This window comes from Pleurodeles waltl, chromosome 7, assembly GCF_031143425.1.
Source record: "Pleurodeles waltl isolate 20211129_DDA chromosome 7, aPleWal1.hap1.20221129, whole genome shotgun sequence".
Classification (NCBI taxonomy): Eukaryota; Metazoa; Chordata; class Amphibia; order Caudata; family Salamandridae; genus Pleurodeles; species Pleurodeles waltl.
The window spans coordinates 864,913,202-864,937,206 of NC_090446.1; the positions used below are offsets into that span (position 1 = coordinate 864,913,202).

Here is a 24,005-nt window from a genome sequence, read left to right on the forward strand (position 1 = left end):
CCCCTGGGTAATACACTACTGTCATCCAGGGGCTACCCCCCTGGGTAATACACTACTGTCATCCAGGGGCTACCCCCCTGGGTAATACTCTGATGCCATCCAGGGGCTACCCCCCTGGGTAATACTCTGATGCCATCCAGGGGCTACCCCCCTGGGTAATACTCTGATGCCATCCAGGGGCTACCCCCCTGGGTAATACTCTGATGTCATCCAGGGGCTTCCCCCCTGGGTAATGCTCTAATGTCATCCAGAGGCTACCCCCTGGGTAATACTCTAAAAGTCTTCCAGGGGCTACCCCCCTGGCTAATACTCTAAATGTCTTCCAGGGGCTACCCCCCTGGGTAATGCAGTACTATATTACACCAGCTAGTCTTCTGGTCTGACCAGGGAATCACAGTGCAGTAATAACATACCATCAAAACATTGCTTTAACCCCCTAGCTAGTCTTCCGGTCTAACCAGGAAATCACAATTTATTTTTTAGCACACAGCATAATATTGCATTAAAATAATTAAGCCCCACATAAATCATGCATGCATTTTGTCATATTATAGTTGCCAAAAAGAATCGTGCAATTAAAAATAATAAGGTACAAGCCCGACCTCTCTTTACCCCTTTAGGACTGCAACATCTGGAATCCCCGACTGCCTGGTTGAATAGGCAGGTGTAATCTCACCTGTTTATGTTGCGCGCAGTGTTCTATTCAAGCAGTACAGACAGATTTTCCTTCAGCTGCGTCCGGAGAAGAGAAGGAGGGCTCCTGGCTCGGCTGCGCCAAATGTTGTTGGCAGTTCACGAATAAAGAAAGACAGGATTCAGTTTGGCAAGTAATATGAGCATTTATGAATAACGGCCGGGAGGACAGCACAGCTCTTAAGTCTGAAACTGCCCTCAAAATCATCAACTCAAGCAGCCCTTTTTATATACTTTTGCTACCTTGAATGCATCTTATCACTTGTCATGCATTTTGATTTAAGTGCTCACGTGGTACATTGTGTCACTGCTTTCGTCAGCATAAAGCCGCATTTCTCATGAGAAAGCATCTAATTACACATTTGCAGAAAAGCGAAGGTTACATATCTGTCACGTGCACATTTACTAATAAACAGCAATACCTTTTATCTCACGTTCTAAAGGCTGTCTGTAGCTCCTCCTTTCCTAACTCCAGGCTTGGAGCTCTCCCCGACTGTCTGACCTCCTTCACACAGCTGCTGACCTAGCATCAAAGCTTTTACATTCCTGTCCAGAAACTCCCTTTCCTCATTAACATGGATTTGAAATGCTTACCTTTCCTGTAACTATATTATTGCAAGCTTCTAGGCCTTTCTACGTGTAGCTGCTTTGTGGATAACTATGCCTTTGTCTCTCTTCTCTGTCTCCTGCACTGGCCTTTTACTTGGATGCCATGAGCACTCAGGCCTGTATTTCTCTCTGAGCACATATGATTCTGCACGTTTCCCTCCCAACTCTTGCTTTAGCAAAAATGGGCCTTCTCTTTCCAAGTTTTCAGTAACAAAGGCAATCCTCTTTATACAGCATCAGCAACTTGCGGTAAAGAATACTATTTTCAAGTACAAAATAAATATGGGCACTATGAATGCACTGAAGATTGTAATCCTTCAGTATCAATCGGTCTGTCTAGGCACTGATTTTCATGAACAGTGCTGCCATGTATTACATTAGCCTTACCTTTCTGCACCATAAACCTAAGTTTTCTTTGTCATTGCAGTTGCGCTACCTCATAAAGTGAAATACATTTCAAGTCCGAATTAGTTTAAGGAAACAGGCCATTAGTTGTATGGCCTTGTCAAGTAAACATCCCGTACACCAGAAGGTAAAATTCCAATATAGATTTAATGAAATGTCAAAACACCGCAGCTCTACGTAAGGTGACATCCACTCTTCACAACTGACTTTCACCGAGTTCTATAACAATCCCCAGAACCTAGTAAACATGCAGTAGAACAGAGAGCCACACTAGAAAAATACACAATTCCACAGTTATCTTGATGATAAATTGTATACAGTATTGCTTTATGCAATTCAAGACATAACACATCTTCACCCTTTTAATAATAAATGACACTTTAACTATATACAATTTGATTATATCTTGTTTCCGTATACTAAATCTTCTAACCATTTAGATTTTTACAGTCATTCTTTTGCTCTGCACTTCCTTCGGTTCTGTCACATGCATGCCCTTTACATTGTGTCCCTGTACATTTCCATCCACCATTTGATTCTTTATCTGATCCCCAAGACCTTCCGTAGCACCCTCTTGGAATAGTTTCCTGTAATTCTTCCCCAACATCTTAAACAAAATCATGTTCTCCTCCCAAATTCTTTGACACTTTTAATTCCTTTCCTGCACTTCAACTGCAACCTCGTAAACGATATCTCTACTTGACATTTTCTTGCACATCAACCACATCCTCATCCAAAACATCCCCACTTAAATCTTTTTGCTAAAAAAATAAATGATTATTCAACAAGTAGTTACTTTTGAGAACATCAATTCTCCTAAGATCCCACACTTTCTCATCACTCAACAGAACAGCATTACGCAGCACCTCATATTTGTAGTGATATAAATAAAGCTTTCACCTTTCTTTACATTCCTTTTTTTTTTTTTTTTTTTTTTTTTTTTTTTTTTTGCTTTAACCCCCATTCCTTCACACACCTCTATCTTATGTGAACCTCTTTTCAAGTCAAATGCTGCTTTATATTTTTGATTCCTATTAATGATTCTTTTCTGGATTTCACCAAATTGTAATTTACATTCAGAATACTGTGTTAACCATTCAGGATTACATTTAGTTCTGAGATCTCTACCCCCCGCACTTCAAAAGGAGTAATTTCTAAAGCTTCATGAATACTATTGTCCCCACAATCTTAAACAACTGGTTCTCCCAATCCACACCCTTCATACAAGCTATTTGTATAGCACTGTTCAAAACTTTATTAACCACTTCGCTGCCAGGCCTTTTCCCCCTCCTGTGCCAGGCCTTTTTTTGCCTATTTGGGGCAGTTCGCGCTTAGGCCCTCATAACTTTTTGTCCACATAAGCTAACCAAGCCAAATTTGCGTCCTTTTTTTCCAACATCCTAGCGATTCTAAAGGTACCCAGACTTTGTGGGTTCCCCTGAAGGAGGCCAAGAAATTGGCCAAAATACAGTGAAAATTTCGTTTTTTTCAAAAAAATTGGAAAAAGGGGCTGCAGAAGAAGGCTTGTGGTTTTTCCCCTGAAAATGGCATCAACAAAGGGTTTGCGGTGCTAAACTCAGCAGCTTCCCAGTTTTCAGGAACAGGCAGACTTGAATCCGAAAACCCAATTTTTCAACACAATTTTGGCATTTTACTGGGGCATACCCCATTTGTGCAATTTTTTGTGCTTTCAGCCTCCTTCCAGTCAGTGACCGGAATGGTCATGAAACCAATGCTGGATCCCAGAAACCTAAACATTTCTGAAAAGTAGACAAAATTCTGAATTCAGCAAGGGGTCATTTGTGTAGATCCTACAAGGGTTTCCTACAGAAAATAACAGCTGAAAAAGAAAAATATTGAAATTGAGGTGAAAAAAACATAAATTTTTCTCTACTTTTTACTCTGTAACTTTTCCCTGCAATGTCAGATTATCGAAAGCAATATACCGTTACGTCTGCTGGACTCCTCTGGTTGCGGGGATATATAGGGTTTGTAGGTTCATCAAGAACCCGAGGAACCCAGAGCCAATAAATGAGCTGCACCCTGCAGTGCGTTTTCATTCTATACCGGGTATACAGTAATTCATTTGCTGAAATATAAGGAGTAAAAAATAGCTATCAAGAAAACCTTTGCATTTCCAAAAAGGGCACAAGATAAGGTGTTGAGGAGCAGTGGTTATTTGCACATCTCTGAGTTCCGGGGTGACCATAGTAGCACGTGAATTACATGGAATTTCTCAAATAGATGTCTTTTTTACACACACCCCTATATTTGGAAGGAATAAATGTAGAGAAAGACAAGGGGCAATAACACTTGTTTTGCTATTCTATGTTCCCCCAAGTCTCCCGATAAAAATGATACCTCACTTGTTTGGGTAGGCCTAGCGCCCGCGACAGGATATGCCCCAAAACACAACGTGGACACATCACAGAAAACAGAGCTGTTTTTAGCAAAGTGACTACCTGTAGATTTTGGCCTCTAGCTCAGCCGCCACCTAGGGAAACCTACCAAACCTGTGCATTTCTGAAAACTAGAGACCTAGGGGAATCCAAGGAGGGGTGACTTGTGTGCCTCGGACCAGGTTCTGTTACCCAGAATCCTTTGCAAACCTCAAAATTTGGCTAAAAAAACACATGTTCCTCACATTTCTGTGGCAGAAAGTTCTGGAATCTGAGAGGAGCCACAAATTTCCTACCACCTAGCGTTCCCCCACGTATCCCGATAAAAATGATACCTCACTTGTGTGGGTAGGCCTAGCGCCCGCGACAGGATATGCCCCAAAACACAACGTGGACATATCACAGAAAACAGAGCTGTTTTTAGCAAAGTGACTACCTGTAGATTTTGGCCTCTAGCTCAGCCGCCACCTAGGGAAACCTACCAAACCTGTGCATTTCTGAAAACTAGAGACCTAGGGGGATCCAAGGAGGGGTGACTTGCGGGGCTCGGACCAGGTTCTGTTACCCAGAATCCTTTGCAAACCTCAAAATTTGGCTAAAAAAAACACATGTCCCTCACATTTCTGTGGCAGAAAGTTCTGGAATCTGAGAGGAGCTACAAATTTCCTTCCACCCAGCGTTCCCCCAAGTCTCCCGATAAAAATGATACCTCACTTGCGTGGGTAGGCCTAGCGCCGGCGACAGGAAACACCCCAAAGCGCAACGTGGACACAGCCACAATTTTGGAAAAAAACAGTGCCTACCTGCGGATTTTGGCCTGTAGCTCACCCGGCGCCTAGGGAAACCTACCAAACCAGTGCATTTCTGAAAACTAGAGACCTAGGGGAATCCAAGGAGGGGTGACTTGCGGGGCTCGGACCAGGTTCTGTTACCCAGAATCCTTTGCAAACCTCAAAATTTGGCTAAAAAAACACATGTTCCTCACATTTCTGTGGCAGAAAGTTCTGGAATCTGATAGGAGCCACAAATTTCCTTCCACCCAGCGTTCCCCCAAGTCTCCCGATAAAAATGATACCTCACTTGTGTGGGTGGCCCAGGTGCCTGCAACATAATAAGGCCCAAAACCTGAAGGGATAGAAGGGATAGCACAGCAAGTTTATAAGGGCATATTCTTTTATACATCTTTAGACGGACTCTGCTTTGGGGACCCACATAAGTGAGGTGTCATTTTACTTGGGAGACTGAGGGGAAAACTGGGGAGTAGGAATTTTGTGCTGGAGCGGTGATCCTACTAAGAAAAATCAGGAAAATATGCTTTTTTATGCAAATTGTGAGGTTTACAGAGGAGTCTGGGTAAGAAAATGTTGGGGGAGCCACACAAGCCACACCTCCCTAGACTCCTTGGGGTGCCTAGTTTTAAAAAGTTTCTGGGTTTTGTAGGTTTCCCTACATGACGGCCGCACCCAGGACCAAAAACATAGGTGGGCCCTCCCCCCCAAACACAGGTATTTTTGGAATATATCACTTTGATGTGTGCACATACGTCCGTGATGTGCCAAACACTAAAATTGTGAAAAGAAACACACTTAGGTTATGTGAAGAAGACCCCTCACCCACCAACCAAGTTGGTGGCATGCTTCATCATCGGGGTCCCACCTGAGGCACCTAGCGTGTCTCAAGTGTGCTGCGACGCCTGATTACAGCGGAGCAGGTTTTGTCATTTGTACCACACATACTGGTTGGATTTGGCACGAGGGTGAGTGATGGTTCAGTAGATCAAATTTTATTAACAAGAGATTTCACAAAAGTGAAATGCACTGGTAATAACTGAAAGGCCAAAAAACTGAACCAATGACTCGCAGCTCGTGAGCTGTAAAGCCACGACAAGGCACCAACCGCTTTACAGTCCATTCACACACCTTTCATACATGACATGCACTAGACCATTCACGCCGCCAGCCACGGGCCCAGCACATTACTAGACTCGCATCCACAGACAGCGCCAGTCAAGGGCCCATCACTTTCATACGCCCACATGCCTGATACAGCAATCACACCAGCTGATGAGTGTGTGGACTGGCGTTTGGCCGGCACTGCCAGCCAAGCGCCACACCGCCAGCCCAGCGCCACCCCACACACACCGCCAGCCCAGCGCCACCCCACACACACCGCCAGCCCAGCGCCACCCCACACACACCGCCAGCCAAGCACCACCCCACACACACCGCCAGCCAAGCGCCACCACACCCACGCCGCCAGCCAAGCGCCACCACACCCACGCCGCCAGCCAAGCGCCACTCTACACATGCCATCCCCTTTTTTTGTTTTTAAACAACAAAGAAACCACTAATCATAAATTAGTACAAAACTACAAACACAAAAGCTCTAACTGAATACATGACTAATGCCAACCGTGAAACCGAACATATAAAAATATAAAACACCAGTTTACGCTCACGGAATTTCCCAATAATTCTTCTGTGTGGTAGCTCCTGAAACAGCCACCCACACACAGCCCAGGCTTTGAAGGACAATCAGGGCAGTACATCCTAGTCTCCTTCCTGATACCTCTTCGAGCACAGACTCTACATCTCTTAGCAGGAAAGTTTTTTTTGGCCGTGGGAGGAATGTGCTCAGCAAAGTGACGATCTTTCAATCTAGCCACATCCTCCACCACTGCTTCTCTAGGAACTCTTGCCTGTTCCAGCACAACAAGGCTAGCTATGATAGACTCCTGAAATTTCACAAATGTCATCCTTGACTCTGGAGAACTATCCTTAAACACAACAAAAGCATTAAAAGTTGCCAAGTGGAACAAGTGAAGCGCTAATTTCTTATACCACACATAAGACTTACGAGCAGCAGTGTAAGGTTCTAACCTCTGATCTACTCTATCAACACCACCCATGTGCTTATTATAGTCTAAGATGCACACAGGTTTGCGCACTTCGGCAACCTGACCCCAAACAGCCACAGGTGAAGTACTCTCATCATGGATGGTGCTTAGCATGTATACATCCCTCTTGTCTACAAATTTCAGAGCTAGCAGCTCATCATTCCGCAAGGCACTGCACTGTCCCTTCTCAAGTTTTTTGCAGACAAGCTCTTTTGGATAGCCTTTCCGATTAGAGCGGATTGTGCCACAAGCAACAGTGTCCACTCTGAACAACTCCTTGAACAACCGAACTCCAGTGTAGAAGTTATCTACATATAAATGGTGACCTTTGTTAAACAGTCGTCTACCAAGTTCCCACACAATTTTCTCACTAACTCCAAAAGTGGGAGGACAACCAGGGGGGTCAATATTGGAATCTCTACCAGTGTAGACCCGGAAATTATAAACATATCCTGTACTACTTTCTGACAGCATATACAATTTAATTCCATACCGTGCCCTCTTGCTAGGAATGTACTGCCTAAAAACCAAACGACCCTTGAACAGGACCAAAGACTCATCTACAGATATTTCTTTCCCTGGAACATAGATCTCTGAAAACCGATCTACCAAATGATCAAGGACAGGTCTAATCTTAAAAAGACGGTCAGAATCAGGATGATCTCGTGGCAAGGCTAAAGCATTATCTACAAAATGCAACATCCGAAGAAGAAGCTCATACCGGTTACGACTCATGATGGCAGGAAATATAGCAGTTGCCATCAAGGGACTAGTAGACCAATATGAAGACAGCGACGGCTTCCTTATCAGCCCCATCAAAAAAGTTAAACCCAAGAACTTTTTCAACTCTTCCAGATTTGTGGGAATCCACCGGCTAGCTCTAGAGTGTGGCCTAAGTCTGGCAGCGTTGTCCCTCAAAAACTGCTCTGCATACAAATTAGTCTGCTCAACAATCTCTTCCAAAAATATATTGTCCATAAACAACTCAAAAAAGTTGACGGGCAAAAAGTTTTCCGTATTAACTCGACACCCTGGAAAACCAGTAAACGCAGGCAACTGTGGCTGCTCCATGTTTGGTGCAACCCATGCGTCAGGTCTTCCAATGGGAAGCCTTTCAGCCGCTGGCTCCTGCACCATTGGCACATCACTGTCCTCCTCTAAAACAGGCCCTTCATCAGCACTGAGAGTGGCTTCATCATCAGATGATTCATCTCTGACAGAAAATTCACTTCCAGAATCCTGCACTTCCTCCTCTGCCTCAGATGCAGAGTCAGTCTCATATTCATGGTCAGAAGATGACTCAAAAAGCACACTAACAACCTGCTGAGCGGTCATCCTACGGCTGGCCATGATCCTTCCTACTAAAATTAACTGGACAAATACACCACCAACAACCAGCACTGTGTAAGATAAGTAACAAAGTATAGGTTTATCACTAAGAATTATAAACTCAAAAACTATACTGCTCACTTGCCTGAAAAAGCTTGACTCACCAGCAACTACTCTGCACAGCCACAGCAATCACCAACGATATCCCACTAAAAAGAGAAAAAAAAAAAGCAAATTAGACATAAGACAACACAATAATCATTGTGCATAACTCTAAGGACAATTTCACACACAATCCTGCATTCAGTACACCACCTACAAACATGTCATTCATGCATTGCAACAATACTCACTTGGAGTAAATTTATGTTCGATGGCATCTGTCGCTGTAGATACGCATGTTCTGCAATAGCTCGCCATCTGGTGTTGGGCCGGAGTGTTACAAGTTGTTTTTCTTCGAAGAAGTCTTTCGAGTCACGGGACCGAGTGACTCCTCCTTTTGTCTCCATTGCGCATGGGCGTCGACTCTATCCTCGATTGTTTTTTTTCCGCCATCGGGTTCGGACGTGTTCCTGTCGCTCCGAGTTTCGGAACGGAAAATTAGCTAATTTCGGAAGATTTTCGTCGGTATTGTTGCGTTCGGGATCGGCGTACTTAGATTCAACACCGCATCGAAGATCGAAGAGCTCCGGTGCCCTTCGGGGTAGTTTTTCGATCCTCCGTCGGGGCCTGGTCGGCCCGACCGCGTGCTGAAGAACGCCGATGGAACGGACCCCGTTCCGTTTCTGCCCCAAATGCCACAATAAATACCCCTACACAGACCAACACTTGGTCTGCAACCTGTGCCTGTCACCTGAGCACAGCGAAGACACCTGCGAGGCCTGTAGTGCGTTCCGGTCCCGAAAAACACTCCGAGACCGTCGAGCCAGAAGACTTCAGATGGCGTCCGCACCGACAGCCCAACGGGAGTTCGAGGAACAGGAAGAGGAAGGTACCTTCTCGATCCAAGACTCTGACTCCGAAGGATTCGACGATACACAAACCGTGAGTAAGACGTCGAAAACCACACAGAGACACATTTACAAGGCCCAGGGGACGCCACTGCCATCCGGCCATGGCTCCACCCATAAATTCGGTGACCGACCGTCGGCACCGAAAAAGGCCCAAACAGTGCCGAGATCGTCCGACTCCGGTCGAGACACCGGCACGCAGCCTTCTCGGGACCGAGAAAGTGCTGGAGACAAGCCTCGACACCGAGATGCCGGTGTGGACACGGCTCGACGCCGAGACAGCGGCACCGAAACAGATCGACGCCGAGAGGTTTCGGCCCCGAAAAGGAAAAAAGTCACCTCGGACCCGAAAAAACACGCAGACAAAGTTTTGATGCCGAAACAAACTGCAAGCGACCCAGCTTCAGGCTCTTATACAGAAGAGCACTCGCTAACCTCCCAAATGCAGAAGCATAGGTTTGAGGAAGAGCTACAAGCAACTGATGTGGACCATACGCAAAAGCGTATCTTCATTCAGCAGGGGACAGGAAAAATAAGCACCCTTCCCCCCCATTAGGAGAAAGAGAAGGTTGGAGTTCCAGACGGAACAAACACCACAACCAAAAGTGGTGAAAAGAGTTACACCACCACCCTCTCCTCCGCCCGTGATTAACGTTTCACCAGCACAAACTCCATCACACTCCCCAGCTCACACCACCATGAGCCAGGGTGACCAAGATCAGGACGCATGGGACCAATACGACGCCCCAGTGTCAGATAACAGTCCGGAGACATACCCTACAAAGCCATCTCCACCAGAAGACAGCACCGCGTACTCTCAAGTGGTGGCTAGAGCAGCACAATTTCACCACGTAAGCCTCCACTCAGAACAGGTCGAGGATGATTTCTTATTCAACACACTCTCCTCCACCCACAGCTCATACCAAAGCCTGCCTATGCTCCCTGGTATGCTCCGGCACGCAAAAGACATCTTTAAGGAGCCGGTTAAAAGTAGGGCAATCACACCAAGAGTGGGAAAAAAAGTATAAGCCGCCTCCTACGGACCCGGTTTTCATCACTACACAGCTGCCACCAGACTGTCGTTGTAGGAGCAGCTAGGAAAAGGGCCAACTCTCACACATCTGGAGATGCACCACCCCCAGATAAAGAAAGCCGCAAGTTCGATGCAGCTGGTAAAAGAGTCGCAGCACAAGCTGCAAACCAGTGGCGCATCGCGAACTCCCAGGCACTACTTGCGCGCTATGACGGAGCCCACTGGGACGAGATGCAACATCTCATTGAACATCTGCCCAAGGACTTAGAAAATAGGGCAAAACAAGTGGTTGAGGAGGGACAGGCCATCTCCAACAACCAGATACGCTCCTCCATGGACGCTGCAGATACAGCTGCACGGACAATTAATACATCTGTAACTATCAGAAGGCATGCATGGCTCCGAACGTCTGGATTTAAACCAGAGATTCAACAAGCAGTTCTCAATATGCCTTTTAATGAAAAAGAACTGTTCGGTCCAGAAGTGGACACAGCGATTGAGAAACTCAAAAAAGATACGGACACTGCCAAAGCCACGGGCGCACTCTACTCCCCGCAGAGCAGAGGGAATTACAGCACATTCCGTAAAACGCCCTTTCGAGGGGGGTTTCGGGGTCAAAGCACACAAGCCAGCACCTCACAAGCCACACCGTCCAGTTACCAGGGACAGTATAGAGGAGGTTTTCGGGGACAATATAGAGGAGGGCAATTCCCTAGAAATAGAGGAAGATTTCAAAGCCCAAAAACCCCTACTACTAAACAGTGACTCACATGTCACTCACCCCCTCCACACAACACCAGTGGGGGGAAGAATAGGTCATTATTACAAAGCATGGGAGAAAATCACTACAGACACTTGGGTTCTAGCAATTATCCAACATGGTTATTGCATAGAATTTCTACAATTCCCTCCAAACATACCACCAAAAGCACAAAATTTAACAACGCACCATTCCAATCTCCTGGAGATAGAAGTGCAGGCACTATTGCAAAAGAATGCAATCGAATTAGTGCCAAACACACAAATAAACACAGGGGTTTACTCACTGTACTTTCTGATACCAAAGAAGGACAAAACGCTGAGACCAATCCTAGACCTCAGAGTAGTGAACACTTTCATCAAATCAGACCACTTCCACATGGTCACACTACAAGAAGTATTGCCATTGCTAAAACTACACGACTACATGGCAACTTTAGACCTCAAGGATGCTTATTTCCATATACCAATACACCCATCGCACAGGAAATACCTAAGGTTTGTATTCAAAGGAATACATTACCAATTCAAGGTACTGCCTTTCGGATTAACAACCGCACCAAGAGTCTTTACCAAATGTCTAGCGGTAGTCGCTGCACACATAAGAAGGCAGCAAATACATGTGTTCCCATATTTGGACGACTGGCTAATCAAGGCCCATTCGTTCATACAGTGCTCAAATCACACAAATCAGATCATACAAACCCTCTTCAAACTCGGGTTCACCGTCAACTTTACAAAATCCAACATTCTGCCGCGCAAGGTACAACAATACCTAGGAGCCATAATAGACACATCGAAGGGAGTAGCCACTCCAAGTCCACAAAGAATTCTAAATTTCAACACCATCATACAACGCATGTATCCAACACAAAAGATACAGGCAAAGATGGTATTACAACTCCTAGGCATGATGTCTTCATGCATAGCCATTGTCCCAAACGCAAGACTGCACATGAGGCCCTTACAACAATGCCTAGCATCACAGTGGTCTCAAGCACAGGGTCACCTTCTAGATCTGGTGTTAATAGACCGCCAAACTTTCCTCTCGCTTCTGTGGTGGAACAACATAAATTTAAACAAGGGGCGGCCTTTCCAAGACCCAGTGCCACAATACGTAATAACAACAGATGCTTCCATGACAGGGTGGGGAGCACACCTCGATCAACACAGCATACAAGGACAATGGAACGTACATCAAACAAAACTGCATATCAATCACCTAGAACTTCTAGCAGTTTTTCAAGCACTAAAAGCTTTCCAACCAATAATAGTTCACAAATACATTCTCGTCAAAACAGACAACATGACGACAATGTATTATCTAAACAAGCAGGGGGGGACGCACTCCACGCAGTTAAGCCTGCTAGCACAAAAAATTTGGCATTGGGCAATTCACAACCAAATTCGCCTAATAGCACAGTTTATACCAGGGATCCAAAATCAACTCGCAGACAATCTCTCACGAGATCATCAACAGGTCCACGAATGGGAAATTCACCCCCAAATTCTGAACACTTATTTCAAACTCTGGGGAACACCTCAGATAGACTTGTTTGCGACAAGGGAGAACGCAAAATGCCAAAACTTCGCATCCAGATACCCACACACACAATCCCAAGGCAATGCCCTATGGATGAACTGGTCAGGGATATTTGCTTACGCTTTTCCTCCTCTCCCTCTCCTTCCTTACCTGGTAAACAAACTCAGTCAAAGCAAACTCAAACTCATATTGATAGCACCAACTTGGGCAAGGCAACCCTGGTACACAACGCTGCTAGACCTATCAGTGGTACCCTGCATCAAATTGCCCAACAGGCCAGATCTGTTGACACAGCACAACCAAAAGATCAGACACCCAGATCCAGCATCGCTGAATCTAGCAATCTGGCTCCTGAAATCCTAGAATTCGGGCACTTACAACTTACCCAAGAATGTATGGAAGTCATAAAACAAGCCAGAAGGCCATCCACCAGGCACTGTTATGCAAGTAAATGGAAGAGGTTTGTTTGCTACTGCCATATTAATCAAATACAACCATTACACACAACTCCAGAACATGTAGTGGGTTACTTGCTTCACTTACAAAAATCTAACCTAGCTTTCTCTTCCATTAAAATACACCTTGCAGCAATATCTGCATACCTGCAGACTACCTATTCAACTTCCCTATATAAGATACCAGTCATTAAAGCATTCATGGAGGGCCTTAGGAGAATTATACCACCAAGAACACTACCTGTTCCTTCATGGAACCTAAATGTTGTCCTAACTAGACTTATGGGTCCACCTTTTGAACCCATGCACTCCTGCGAAATACAATTCCTAACCTGGAAGGTGGCATTTCTCATCGCCATTACTTCCCTAAGAAGAGTAAGCGAGATTCAGGCGTTTACAATACAGGAACCTTTTATACAACTACACAAAAATAAAGTCGTCCTAAGGACCAATCCTAAATTTTTGCCAAAGGTTATTTCACCGTTCCATCTAAATCAAACAGTGGAACTTCCAGTGTTCTTTCCACAGCCAGATACCGTAGCTGAAAGGGCACTACATACATTAGATGTCAAAAGAGCATTGATGTATTACATTGACAGAACAAAAAACATCAGAAAGACTAAACAACTCTTTATTGCATTTCAAAAACCTCATGCAGGAAACCCAATTTCAAAACAAGGTATAGCCAGATGGATAGTTAAATGCATCCAAATCTGCTACCTTAAAGCTAAACGACAGCTGCCCATTACACCAAGGGCACACTCAACCAGAAAGAAAGGTGCTACCATGGCCTTTCTAGGAAACATCCCAATGCATGAAATATGTAAGGCAGCCACATGGTCTACGCCTCACACATTCACCAAGCACTACTGTGTAGACGTGTTATCCGCACAACAAGCCACAGTAGGGCAAGCTGTATTAAGAACATTATTTCAGACTACTTCCACTCCTACCGGCTGATCCACCGCTTTTGGGGAAATAACTGCTTACTAGTCTATGCAGAACATGCGTATCTACAGCGACAGATGCCATTGAACTGAAAATGTCACTTACCCAGTGTACATCTGTTCGTGGCATCAGTCGCAGTAGATTCGCATGTGCCCACCCGCCTCCCCGGGAGCCTGTAGCAGTTTGGAAGTTACCTTCAATTAATTATATATGTATCATCTCAACCTTAAATAGGTGCATACTTAGTCACTCCATTGCATGGGCACTATTACTACAATTCAACTCCTACCTCACCCTCTGCGGGGAAAAACAATCGAGGATAGAGTCGACGCCCATGCGCAATGGAGACAAAAGGAGGAGTCACTCGGTCCCGTGACTCGAAAGACTTCTTCGAAGAAAAACAACTTGTAACACTCCGGCCCAACACCAGATGGCGAGCTATTGCAGAACATGCGAATCTACTGCGACTGATGCCACGAACAGATGTACACTGGGTAAGTGACATTTTCATTACTTACCTAAAACATGCAACTACGCAAACCGCAGGACAACTACTGCCAAAACTGCAACAAGCCACAGCAAAGTCAGCAAAAGCTTTGAACTAAAACAAAAAGGAGAAAAACTGTTATTATCATAAAAGTAAATACTTCGCCAGTTGACAAACACTCCGCCACTAACCATTTTTTCATTTTCCCGTGTCTAGTCTTCTCTGCTTGGGGGAAGATGGGCCTAAAAAAAAATAGGCCAATCTACCCCCAAGGGGAGGGGGCAGAAATCGCCCAGATTACATTGCACCCTTTGGGGGGGGGCGACCCTTGCCCAAGGTGCCACACCCCCACACAAAGCACACACACACATACATAGTATCCCTGGCGCTATGGGGATTCTGCCCCCCTTGGGGACAGAAAGGCCTAAAAAAAATAGGCATATCTGCCCCCTAGGGGGGCAGAACTGCCCAAAAATACATGTGGGCCCCTGGGGGCGACCCTTGCCCAAGGGGCCACCCCCCAACACAAAAAATAAAAATCAACAATAAAATCCCTGGTGTCTAGTGGCTTTCTGCCCCCCTTGGGGGCAGATCGGCCTAAAAATAGGGCCAATCTGCCCCCAAGGGGGGCAGAAACGACAATAAATACATTGCGCCCCTGGGGGGAGCGACCCTTGCCCAAGGGGCCACCCCCCAACACAAAGCACACATACATACATACTATTTCTGGCGCTATTGGGATTCTGCCCCCCTTGGGGGCAGAAAGGCCTAAAAAAAATAGGCCTCTCTGCCCCCAAGGGGGGCAGAACTGCCCAAAAATACATGAGGGCCCCTGGGGGCGACCCTTGCCCAAGGGGCCGCCCCCCAACACAAAAAATACACATCAACAATAAAATCCCTGGTGTCTAGTGGCTTTCTGCCCCCCTTGGGGGCAGATCGGCCTAAAAATAGGGCCAATCTGCCCCCAGGGGGGGCAGAAACGACGTAAAATACATTTGCCCCCAAAGGGGAGCGACCCTTGCCCAAGGGGCCGCCCCCCAATACAAAAAATACAAATCAACAATAAAATCCCTGGTGTCTAGTGGCTTTCTGCCCCCCTTGGGGGCAGATCGGCCTAAAAATAGGGCCAATCTGCCCCCAGGGGGGGCAGAAACGACGTAAAATACATGTGCCCCCAAAGGGGAGCGACCCTTGCCCAAGGGGCCGCCCCCCAACACAAAAAATACAAAGCAACAATAAAATCCCTGGTGTCTAGTGGCTTTCTGCCCCCCTTGGGGGCAGATCGGCCTAAAAATAGGGCCAATCTGCCCCCGGGGGGGCAGAAACGACGTAAAATGCATGTGCCCCCAAAGGGGAGCGACCCTTGCCCAAGGGGTCGCTCCCCTACACTAATATTCACACACACACATACAGAAATCCCTGGTGTCTAGTGGGCATTCCTGCTGCCCGATCGCATCGCAATCGGGCAGCAGGAATGCTCAAAGAGACATAGAGGGAAAGGAAAACCCTTTCCTTTCCCTCGATGCCTCTCTGAGAGCACCCCCACCCCGCAGGAAGGTGAAATACTCACCTTCTCCCTTGACGCGCTGGAAGCAAATGGCTTCCAGCGCGCCATTCCCCCTTTCCATGAAATCAGCGCACGATCGCGCGCTGACGTCATGGGGGGGGCGGGCGTGAAAGGGGAAGGGATTCCCCTTTCAGTCCTGGCCTGGGGGTGTTGGGGGGGCGGCCCTCGGGGGAAGCGCTAGCGCTTCCCCCGACTGCCAGTCCCTGGACGTAATGGTTACGTCCATGGCGCCACACGGGCGCTGCCATGGACGTAACCATTACGTCCGTGGCGGGGAAGGGGTTAAACCTTAAATCATGCAGTTATCACTAGGAATATATAAGGAAGTAGTTCTGTGCTTCTCTCCGATTCTCTCAAAATAATTCGCAGCCGGTTTAGATAAAAATTGCACTCCATTGTCACTAATTTGTACCGGCAACCCTTAATTGATTAAGGTCTTATCAATAAATTGCAATACTTCTCTGGGATTTATCAACAACTTTGATAACAGGCCACCTCGAGAACACATTAATGATAGCAATAACATATCTTGGGAGTACCTAGGTCCCATAATATCTATGGCAACTGTATGCCAAGGTTTTTCTGGAACTACAGGCTCACACATCGTAGGTTTCAAAGTTTTGTCTGAATTGGCGCAAACAATACAATTCATGACCATTTTTGTCCGTACACATCAATAGGCCACCAATAGCACTTCACTCTTTGTTTGGTCTTCACAATCCCACAATGTTCCTCATGTTCATTATACAGGTTCTAAGAGTACCATATACTAGGGACTTATATGGGGGCACCAGTATGCCAACTGTGGCATGTGTAAAATCCTGTGCAACCAAATTTGGAGGGAGAGAGCACAATCACTTGGGTCCTAGTTAGCAGGATCCCAGTGAAAACGGTCAAAGCCTACTGACAGACAAAAAAGGGGGTAACCATGCCAACAGTAACTTTCCCATAGCAATCACTTCCCTTCACAAAGTACACACGATTAAAGTACAAGTCAGGCATCATACACAGATATATAACAAGGTTATAAAGAAATATTGAATTTTATATCCAAAGTAACCTCTCATTTTTATATAAACCAAGCGGTCCACCTACCTATATTCTTTCAATGTCGCATGCTGAAAGGGCTCTCCCACTAAATGTTGCAAGGGCTTAATGCTTTAGAGAAAAAAAGCATGAAGACAAACTGAGAAATTCTTTGTGTAACTCTCTAAAATAAGGGAAAATACCTGTATCCAAATAAACAATAAAAAGAAGGGGTAGTCCAACCCTGGCCATATTGGTTTGCATCTGCCCACACTTCATGTGATAATTAATACCTCATGAATGTACTCTTTCAAAAAAAGAGGGAAATAAATTGAAGATGGAAACTACTTACTGAGGCATTGTGGTTGTATGCTGTTTCATAGTGACGTTATTTTGACACCTCTGTTGGTCAACACCCACAAGAAAGTTTCAGTTCAATATGTTGGCCAGACCCAACCAATAACTGGTAGAAAAATACAGACCATGTGAATTTGGAGGAGCTCCAAGACTGTTCTTACAAACAACCAGTTTATTCTGTGACACCAATTACTAAACAATTTGTATACATGTGAGTGGAGAAGTCATTTTTACATTTGCTTCATCCACTTTGCATAGTTCACCTCTTTAGGGAAGGTGGGGTTACTAATTTTACAATTAACAGTGCGCAAGTCTGCTGTATTTGCATAGGTGAAAGCTGATGATCCGTTCTACCAAGCAAAATCTGTTAATACCTAGTCAAGTTAAACTTACTCTTTAGGCCACTGTTTTGTTTAATGGTACTCATTTGGTGTGGGGAGAGGAGCCTGTTGGGTTAGTGGTTAATGGGGGGCACAGGGAAAATGGATGCCTCAATGATTGCCCAGGTTTAGCCTCATTTCCTTAACAATTCTGGATTATTCCGCAGCAGGCGCAGGACTGTTTCGGCTAGAACGGCCATGAGGGTAAAAGTGTAGCCATATACATTTCTCGCCAGTAGTGATTATTAAATGCAGGAAAAATCAAAAGTATAAGGTTGGCTTACCTTCATGAATACATATCTAGACTAATTTTTTTTTCTCTGCTTTTAGGATGCTCTGCTTTAAGTTTTGACAAGTAACGACCTCAAAAGGATCTAGTAAGGACCGCTGTGAAAATTCACCTGCACTGTTAATCAGTTTTGCACTTGATGTTTTGTTTGATAATCATCTTGTTTACTTTGTAGTTTTTGTGTTGTCACTGGAAAGTTTATTTATGTGCACTTTATATTACTTGTGTTACAATGGTTCTCTTGTCACTGATGGCAGACAGTTTTTGTGGGTGGTGAATTAGTGAATGTTTACGTTTTAACTGTTGCCTTAAATTTTCTCCAATAGCCCAGTGGAAACTCATCTTTGTATATTGTAAGCTGTGAAAGGCTGATTGAAGAAAAGGCATATTTATTTTATTTACTTCCAGAAATTTAAGTGTAGTAACACCTGTACGCTGTTGAGCAAAGTTGCAGCGCAGGTTAGTTTCGATCTTCTTGCCAACAGGGCTCATTTTGGATTTTAGTAGGGGAAATCTTTGTACACTTTGTATCACAATGGGAGAAGAGTATGCTCTCATTTGTATTTTTGTGGTTGAAATAGGTATACCTTACAATGAAAGCATCTATTAGGGGCATGAATGGTAGTGGCATCTGGGATGTATTGAGGGTTCTATGGAAAAAGCAGATCACTTGCACATTTTTTGTGGGACAACTTACAATTTAATATACAGAATCTTGCAGTTGTGATGCAACTACTGATTTCTAAATGTCTTATTTCAGCAATATCTGTGCTCAATCTAGATATTATGTACTGAGGATCGCATGTTTTAGGAGGGGAACACTTGTTTTAAGCATGCATATGGACTCAATCCTTGGAATGGCTTGATAAGTAGTAAATGGATTTAATTATTGGTTGATTTAAGCATTTTGTTACTGCTTGCTTAACCAGAGGCAGGACCAACCAAGGACGGTGTCTTGATCACACATTAGTCATTGAAAACACATTTTGAGATCATACTGTGGATTTTGTTTTAATTCATGCTGCAAAACATTGCCTTTAAGACTAGGTTGAAGGAATAGTTTCACTATTTTTCATTTGCCAAATGAAGGAGTGGTATGGATTGAATCATGTTTCATAGATCTCAAGTTAGACTAGCCCGTACAGTAAAGGAAAATCTATCCACTCCACTACTTCCGAGTTTCAATCATGTGTTCAGTCAGTTTTAATGTGGAATGAATGACAACATATTATAATGCTTTTTTATACAAAAAATGATATTGGCCGTTATCAGAATAACACATTTTATTGACATTGGTGCTTTCAGATTACGTTCTATAGGATTCATCAAACATGTTTATGTAAGATGCTTTTCAATAAAAGTTCCATTAAAAACGAAGTGTCCTCCCTGCTTTACTTAATGTGTTCACACCACACCTGATTGCTGGTGGGGCTTTTGTATGGGGCGTATGTGTGCTTTGTAGCATGAATCTTTTCTGGATTCAAATCTGTGCATTATTCAGTCATCCAGTGGTTGGGTCCATAATGTTAAATTGTTAGGTTTTTTGGGGTTTTTAAGGGGTGTTGGCATAAACGACCTCTACCATTTGGTGCTTGGGGACAATCCTCCTGGGATGTCATATGTCCTCCCTGGAAGCTTTCTTCTTGTTCGGTATCTTCAGATTCATTTTTTTCCACCGTTCTCTGGTAGCATCGAGGGGGGTCTCCAAGCCTGAAGAGGGTTAAAGAAAGGCGGTTTTTCGTTGAACGACTAGGGAAAAAAAAGTTCAACTACTGTGAAGATCAGATTGTCGACACAAAGTAGTTGTTTTTTATCCTTATTAATAAGGGAAAACTGAGAATGCTTGAACTGGAGGGGAAGGGAAGGTCATAGATGGAGAACATGTCTGCCCTCCGTCCCATCTCAAGTTTGCACTGAGACATCCACCAGGTGTGTAATTTTAATTTGCTGTTCAAGCACAACTAGAATTCCTGCGAGGCCTGTGCAGATTTCAAGGCAGTCATTCAAGACTCAAAAAACAGAGGCACACTAGGCCATGCAGGGTCAGAAGGATACCGCTTTACTTTGAGAATTGGGGTTGTCGAGTGAGAAAGAAGATCATGCCGCCCAGGAAGAGGAAGTTAGACGTCATCGACCAACATCATAAAGGAACATAAAAAGACCAAAGGAGATGGAGAGAAACACAGGTAATAAAAAAGATGGTGGTGGTGCAAGTTAAAAACGGACTATAGATAGTTAGTCTGCGTTGGCACCTAAGATCTAGCCAACAGCCAGCAAGAAAAAAGCAGAGAAGCACCCCACCTCCTTCCTCAGATCCCAGTCGAAGGACCCTGCAGGTGCAACAATGCCCCCCAAAAAATAATCTTTGAAGTTGAGGGGTGATCGAAGTTGTGACAACGAGACAGAGAAAAAGACAGCTACAACAGCATCTGAAGCATCTGTCAAGAGAATTCACCAAATTCTCAACGTTTAAGAACTTGCTCTCTAAAAGCACAAGAAAAGAAGACTTGAAGCTGAAGTGGTGGCGATACTTCAAGAAAAGAAGGAATTTAATGCCGCCATTCAGGCTTTTAAGGTTCGACTGAACCCTTTAATGTAAATGTCAAGAGAGGGGACATTCACAAGGTAACTCGAACCACAGTTTATGCCTGAGCCTCAGGAGGAGGCAGAAAGAGATCTGCTAGGAAGAGGACACAGGCACAGTTTCCATCAAGATATCGAAAGAATATGAAGGCGTCCAAGATCAATAGCAGGATCTCAAGGCAGACTCTTCTTTCCCCCCCCCCCCCCCCCCCCCCCAACCCCCCGAAGAAGCCATTGACATACAAAACCTTTCAAGACCATCATCCCAAAATGATCTATGGGCAATCAGCTCTTAAAAAAAACAGACAAGTATGGGGTCTGGATGGAGAAAGAAAAGGCGAAGACTTGCTTCCTGTTTAAAACCCTGGTATCATTACAGATTGAAGTAATGATACCTCGCTATGCTACCAAGAATCGTGGACCAGGGAAGAGAGGCTCTTAAGGAGCCAGTTAACTGTAGAGCAGTTAATCCAAGATTGGTGGAGAAAAATGTAAACTCAAATATAAACTCACGATCCACCATACATGCAAGCAAATGTAGAGACTGATTAAATACTTGTGGCCACAACCAGGAAGAGGGTACATATTCCTACCACCTCTAGCTCCCCAGTAGACGGGGAAAGCAAGAGAATTGACATGGTGCAACTTTAAAAGAGGAGCTACTACACAGTGAATGACAGCAAACCTGACACTACTCAATAGGAATACCCATCAGAACTGGGAAGAAATGGCTGAGCTTATGAAGTACCTACCTGAACAGTATAAAAAAAAGGCAAAATTATTAGCAGGAGGAGGAAGAGGTATTGTCAAATTATTTGCCTCAAATCCGTTCTAGATGCAGCAGACAGCACAAGACAGATGACAGGAACAACTTTGAGATTTCATCAAGGTTTTACATATAATACTTAGAGTGAAGTACAGGCCAACATTGTCAATAGCCCCTTTGATAGGGAAAGGCTGCAGACAATACACAGCTTTTTTTTTTTTTTTTTAATTTTTTGCAAACACAGCAAGGACTATGGGCGAACTTAATTCAGAGGCCAGACAAGAAGGGGAATGCATTCAACCAGGAGACCTATAGGGTGAGTTTTCCATGCGGGGGACACCACAGCAGGGCTTCCAAACTACAAGTCAGACACACAGCCTGTGTCACAACAGTGACAATTTTAAACTGCAATAAGGCAGTCCTTTCAGGGACGACCTAGAGGGAGAAGCCAGCTATGAAGAGGAACGTCAACCCCATTGAAGTGACCGTTAAAATTAAAACACCCACCCACATGCACCACCAGTTGTGGGGGAGAATCTGAAACGTCTTCCAGGAGTGTAGGGAGAAGATCTCAGACAAGTGGGTGCTTGGTAAAATACAACACGGATACTGTAGAGTTGGAGAAACATCCACCAACTCGTTACCCAAGACAAAGAACACACATAGAAGAATAAATGACATGGCTACAAAAGGAAGTGAAGGAACGGTTACAAAAATAATCAGCAGTAGTAGTACCCTCCAAGGAGAGAAATCGGGGAGTCTACTCAGCCTACTTTCTAGTACCAGGGCCATACAAGACATTGTTACTATACTAGATTTACGTTTTCTAAACAAATTCATAAAAATAGAAACATTTTGGGTTTGGGGATATTCCCCAAATCCTTCAAGGGGACTGTAGGAAGCTAGTCTGGTGTGTGGTGAGCACCTATGGTGTTATCACCCTATACCAGGTATCCCCTATTAGTGAGGTGTGGACCGTGTCTAGGAAGCTACGCTTTCTGGAGATAGCTGTGGATGAGCAGCCAAGACTTATCTAGGAGACGTACAAAGCTCATGCAATACCACTTAGTCACACAGCACTTAAACACATTAAAGAACCACATAGTGTTTCAAAATAAAGGTACTTTATTTTAGTAACACAAATACTAAAATACAGTATAGGCAATATTCTACTAGAAGGTGAGTCAACGCACTATTCTATACACTTAAGTAATCAAGAATAGGCATAGAAAGCAATAGAAAACAATGAAGTACCAGTAAACAATAGAGACCCTAGGGGGAGATAAAACCGTATCCTAAAAAAATGGAATGCGAAAATTGGACCCCGTCCCAGGTATGTGGAATCTGTTAGAGGGGTGCTGGAGGAACTAGGAACCCCAAAAGGCCAGTACCAGAGTGCTCTTCTTCCCCCACCCCTCCAAAAAGCAACCAGGAGAGAAGAGGTAAGGACCTGACTTTTCTTTCCCAAACCCACAGAGAAACTTTTGTAATTGGACTGTGCACTACACAAGCAAGACTTGAAGAAACAGAGGATGGATCCAGACAGAAGAGGACCTGCAAATGAAGAGGACGCTGTCCAGTTGGAATGTCTGATTGGGTCAGGAGCCACTACACACCCTTCTAGAGATGCAGGAGCAGGTCGACTGTGAAGGCCAGGACTCTGCTATGCAGCATTGGAGCAGGAGAAGAGTTCCAGAAGTGATGCAGATGATGTCCCACGATGAAAGAAGAGTTGCAGTCAGTCCGTGGTATTGGAAAACCACCAACAAGCCTTGGCAAAGGCAAAAGTTGTAGATTAAGAGTTGCAGAGCGGCCAGGGACCAGCAACGTCCAGGGGGACTCAACCGAAGGAGGGGAGTTCCAGGTGACCCTCAGCAGTGAAGTCTGAAGACGAGGATGCAGCCCCCACAGGAAACTCGCAGGCACAGAAGTTGCAGTGAGGCCCACTAAGTACATCTGGAGAGGAGTTGCTGGAGCTGCAGGCAGGAGACTGTGCTTTGCAGGGAAGAGTGTTGGAGGCCTGGGTTACACAGTCTGAAGAGCCCTTGGAGGAGGAACAAGCAAGCCTTGGTAGCTGCAAGGGGTACTGATCTGCACAGGGGTACTGATCTGCACAGGGGTACTGACCTGCAGGGAGAGGCAAGGGCTCACGGTCTCTCAAGTTGGACACCTGGTACAGGGGATGGAGGGGACCACTCCAGACCACCACCTGTGTTGCAGGAGAGAAGATCCACACAGTCTGACATTGTTGCAGTTGGTGCCTGCGGATGCAGGGGAGTGACTCCTACACTCCAAGGGAGATTCCTTCTTCTTGTTTAGGCTGAGGACTCGTCGCCTTTAGAGGATGCACAGCCAGGGAAATGACGCAGTTGCTGGAAGGAGCTGAAGAAAACAATGTTGCAGAACGGAGTCGTCGCTGGAGTTGCAGATTGTCTGTTCCAGGAGGGTCCAGTTGCAATCACAGGGGCCAG

General features: G+C 45.0%; 1 protein-coding gene across 2 annotated transcripts in view; it reads left to right on the forward strand.

Annotated features, from left to right (window-relative positions):
* The window catches only part of DND1 (DND microRNA-mediated repression inhibitor 1), a 63,491-nt gene extending 43,941 nt beyond the window's left edge, over nucleotides 1–19,550 (forward strand). For both annotated transcript variants that reach the window (XM_069199398.1, XM_069199399.1), the window contains one exon: nucleotides 18,227–19,550. In XM_069199398.1, the coding sequence (XP_069055499.1) occupies nucleotides 18,227–18,255 (29 nt within the window). In that variant the 3' untranslated portion in view covers nucleotides 18,256–19,550. The remainder of the gene's footprint in view (nucleotides 1–18,226) is intronic.
* The last annotated feature ends 4,455 nt before the right edge of the window (nucleotides 19,551–24,005 follow it).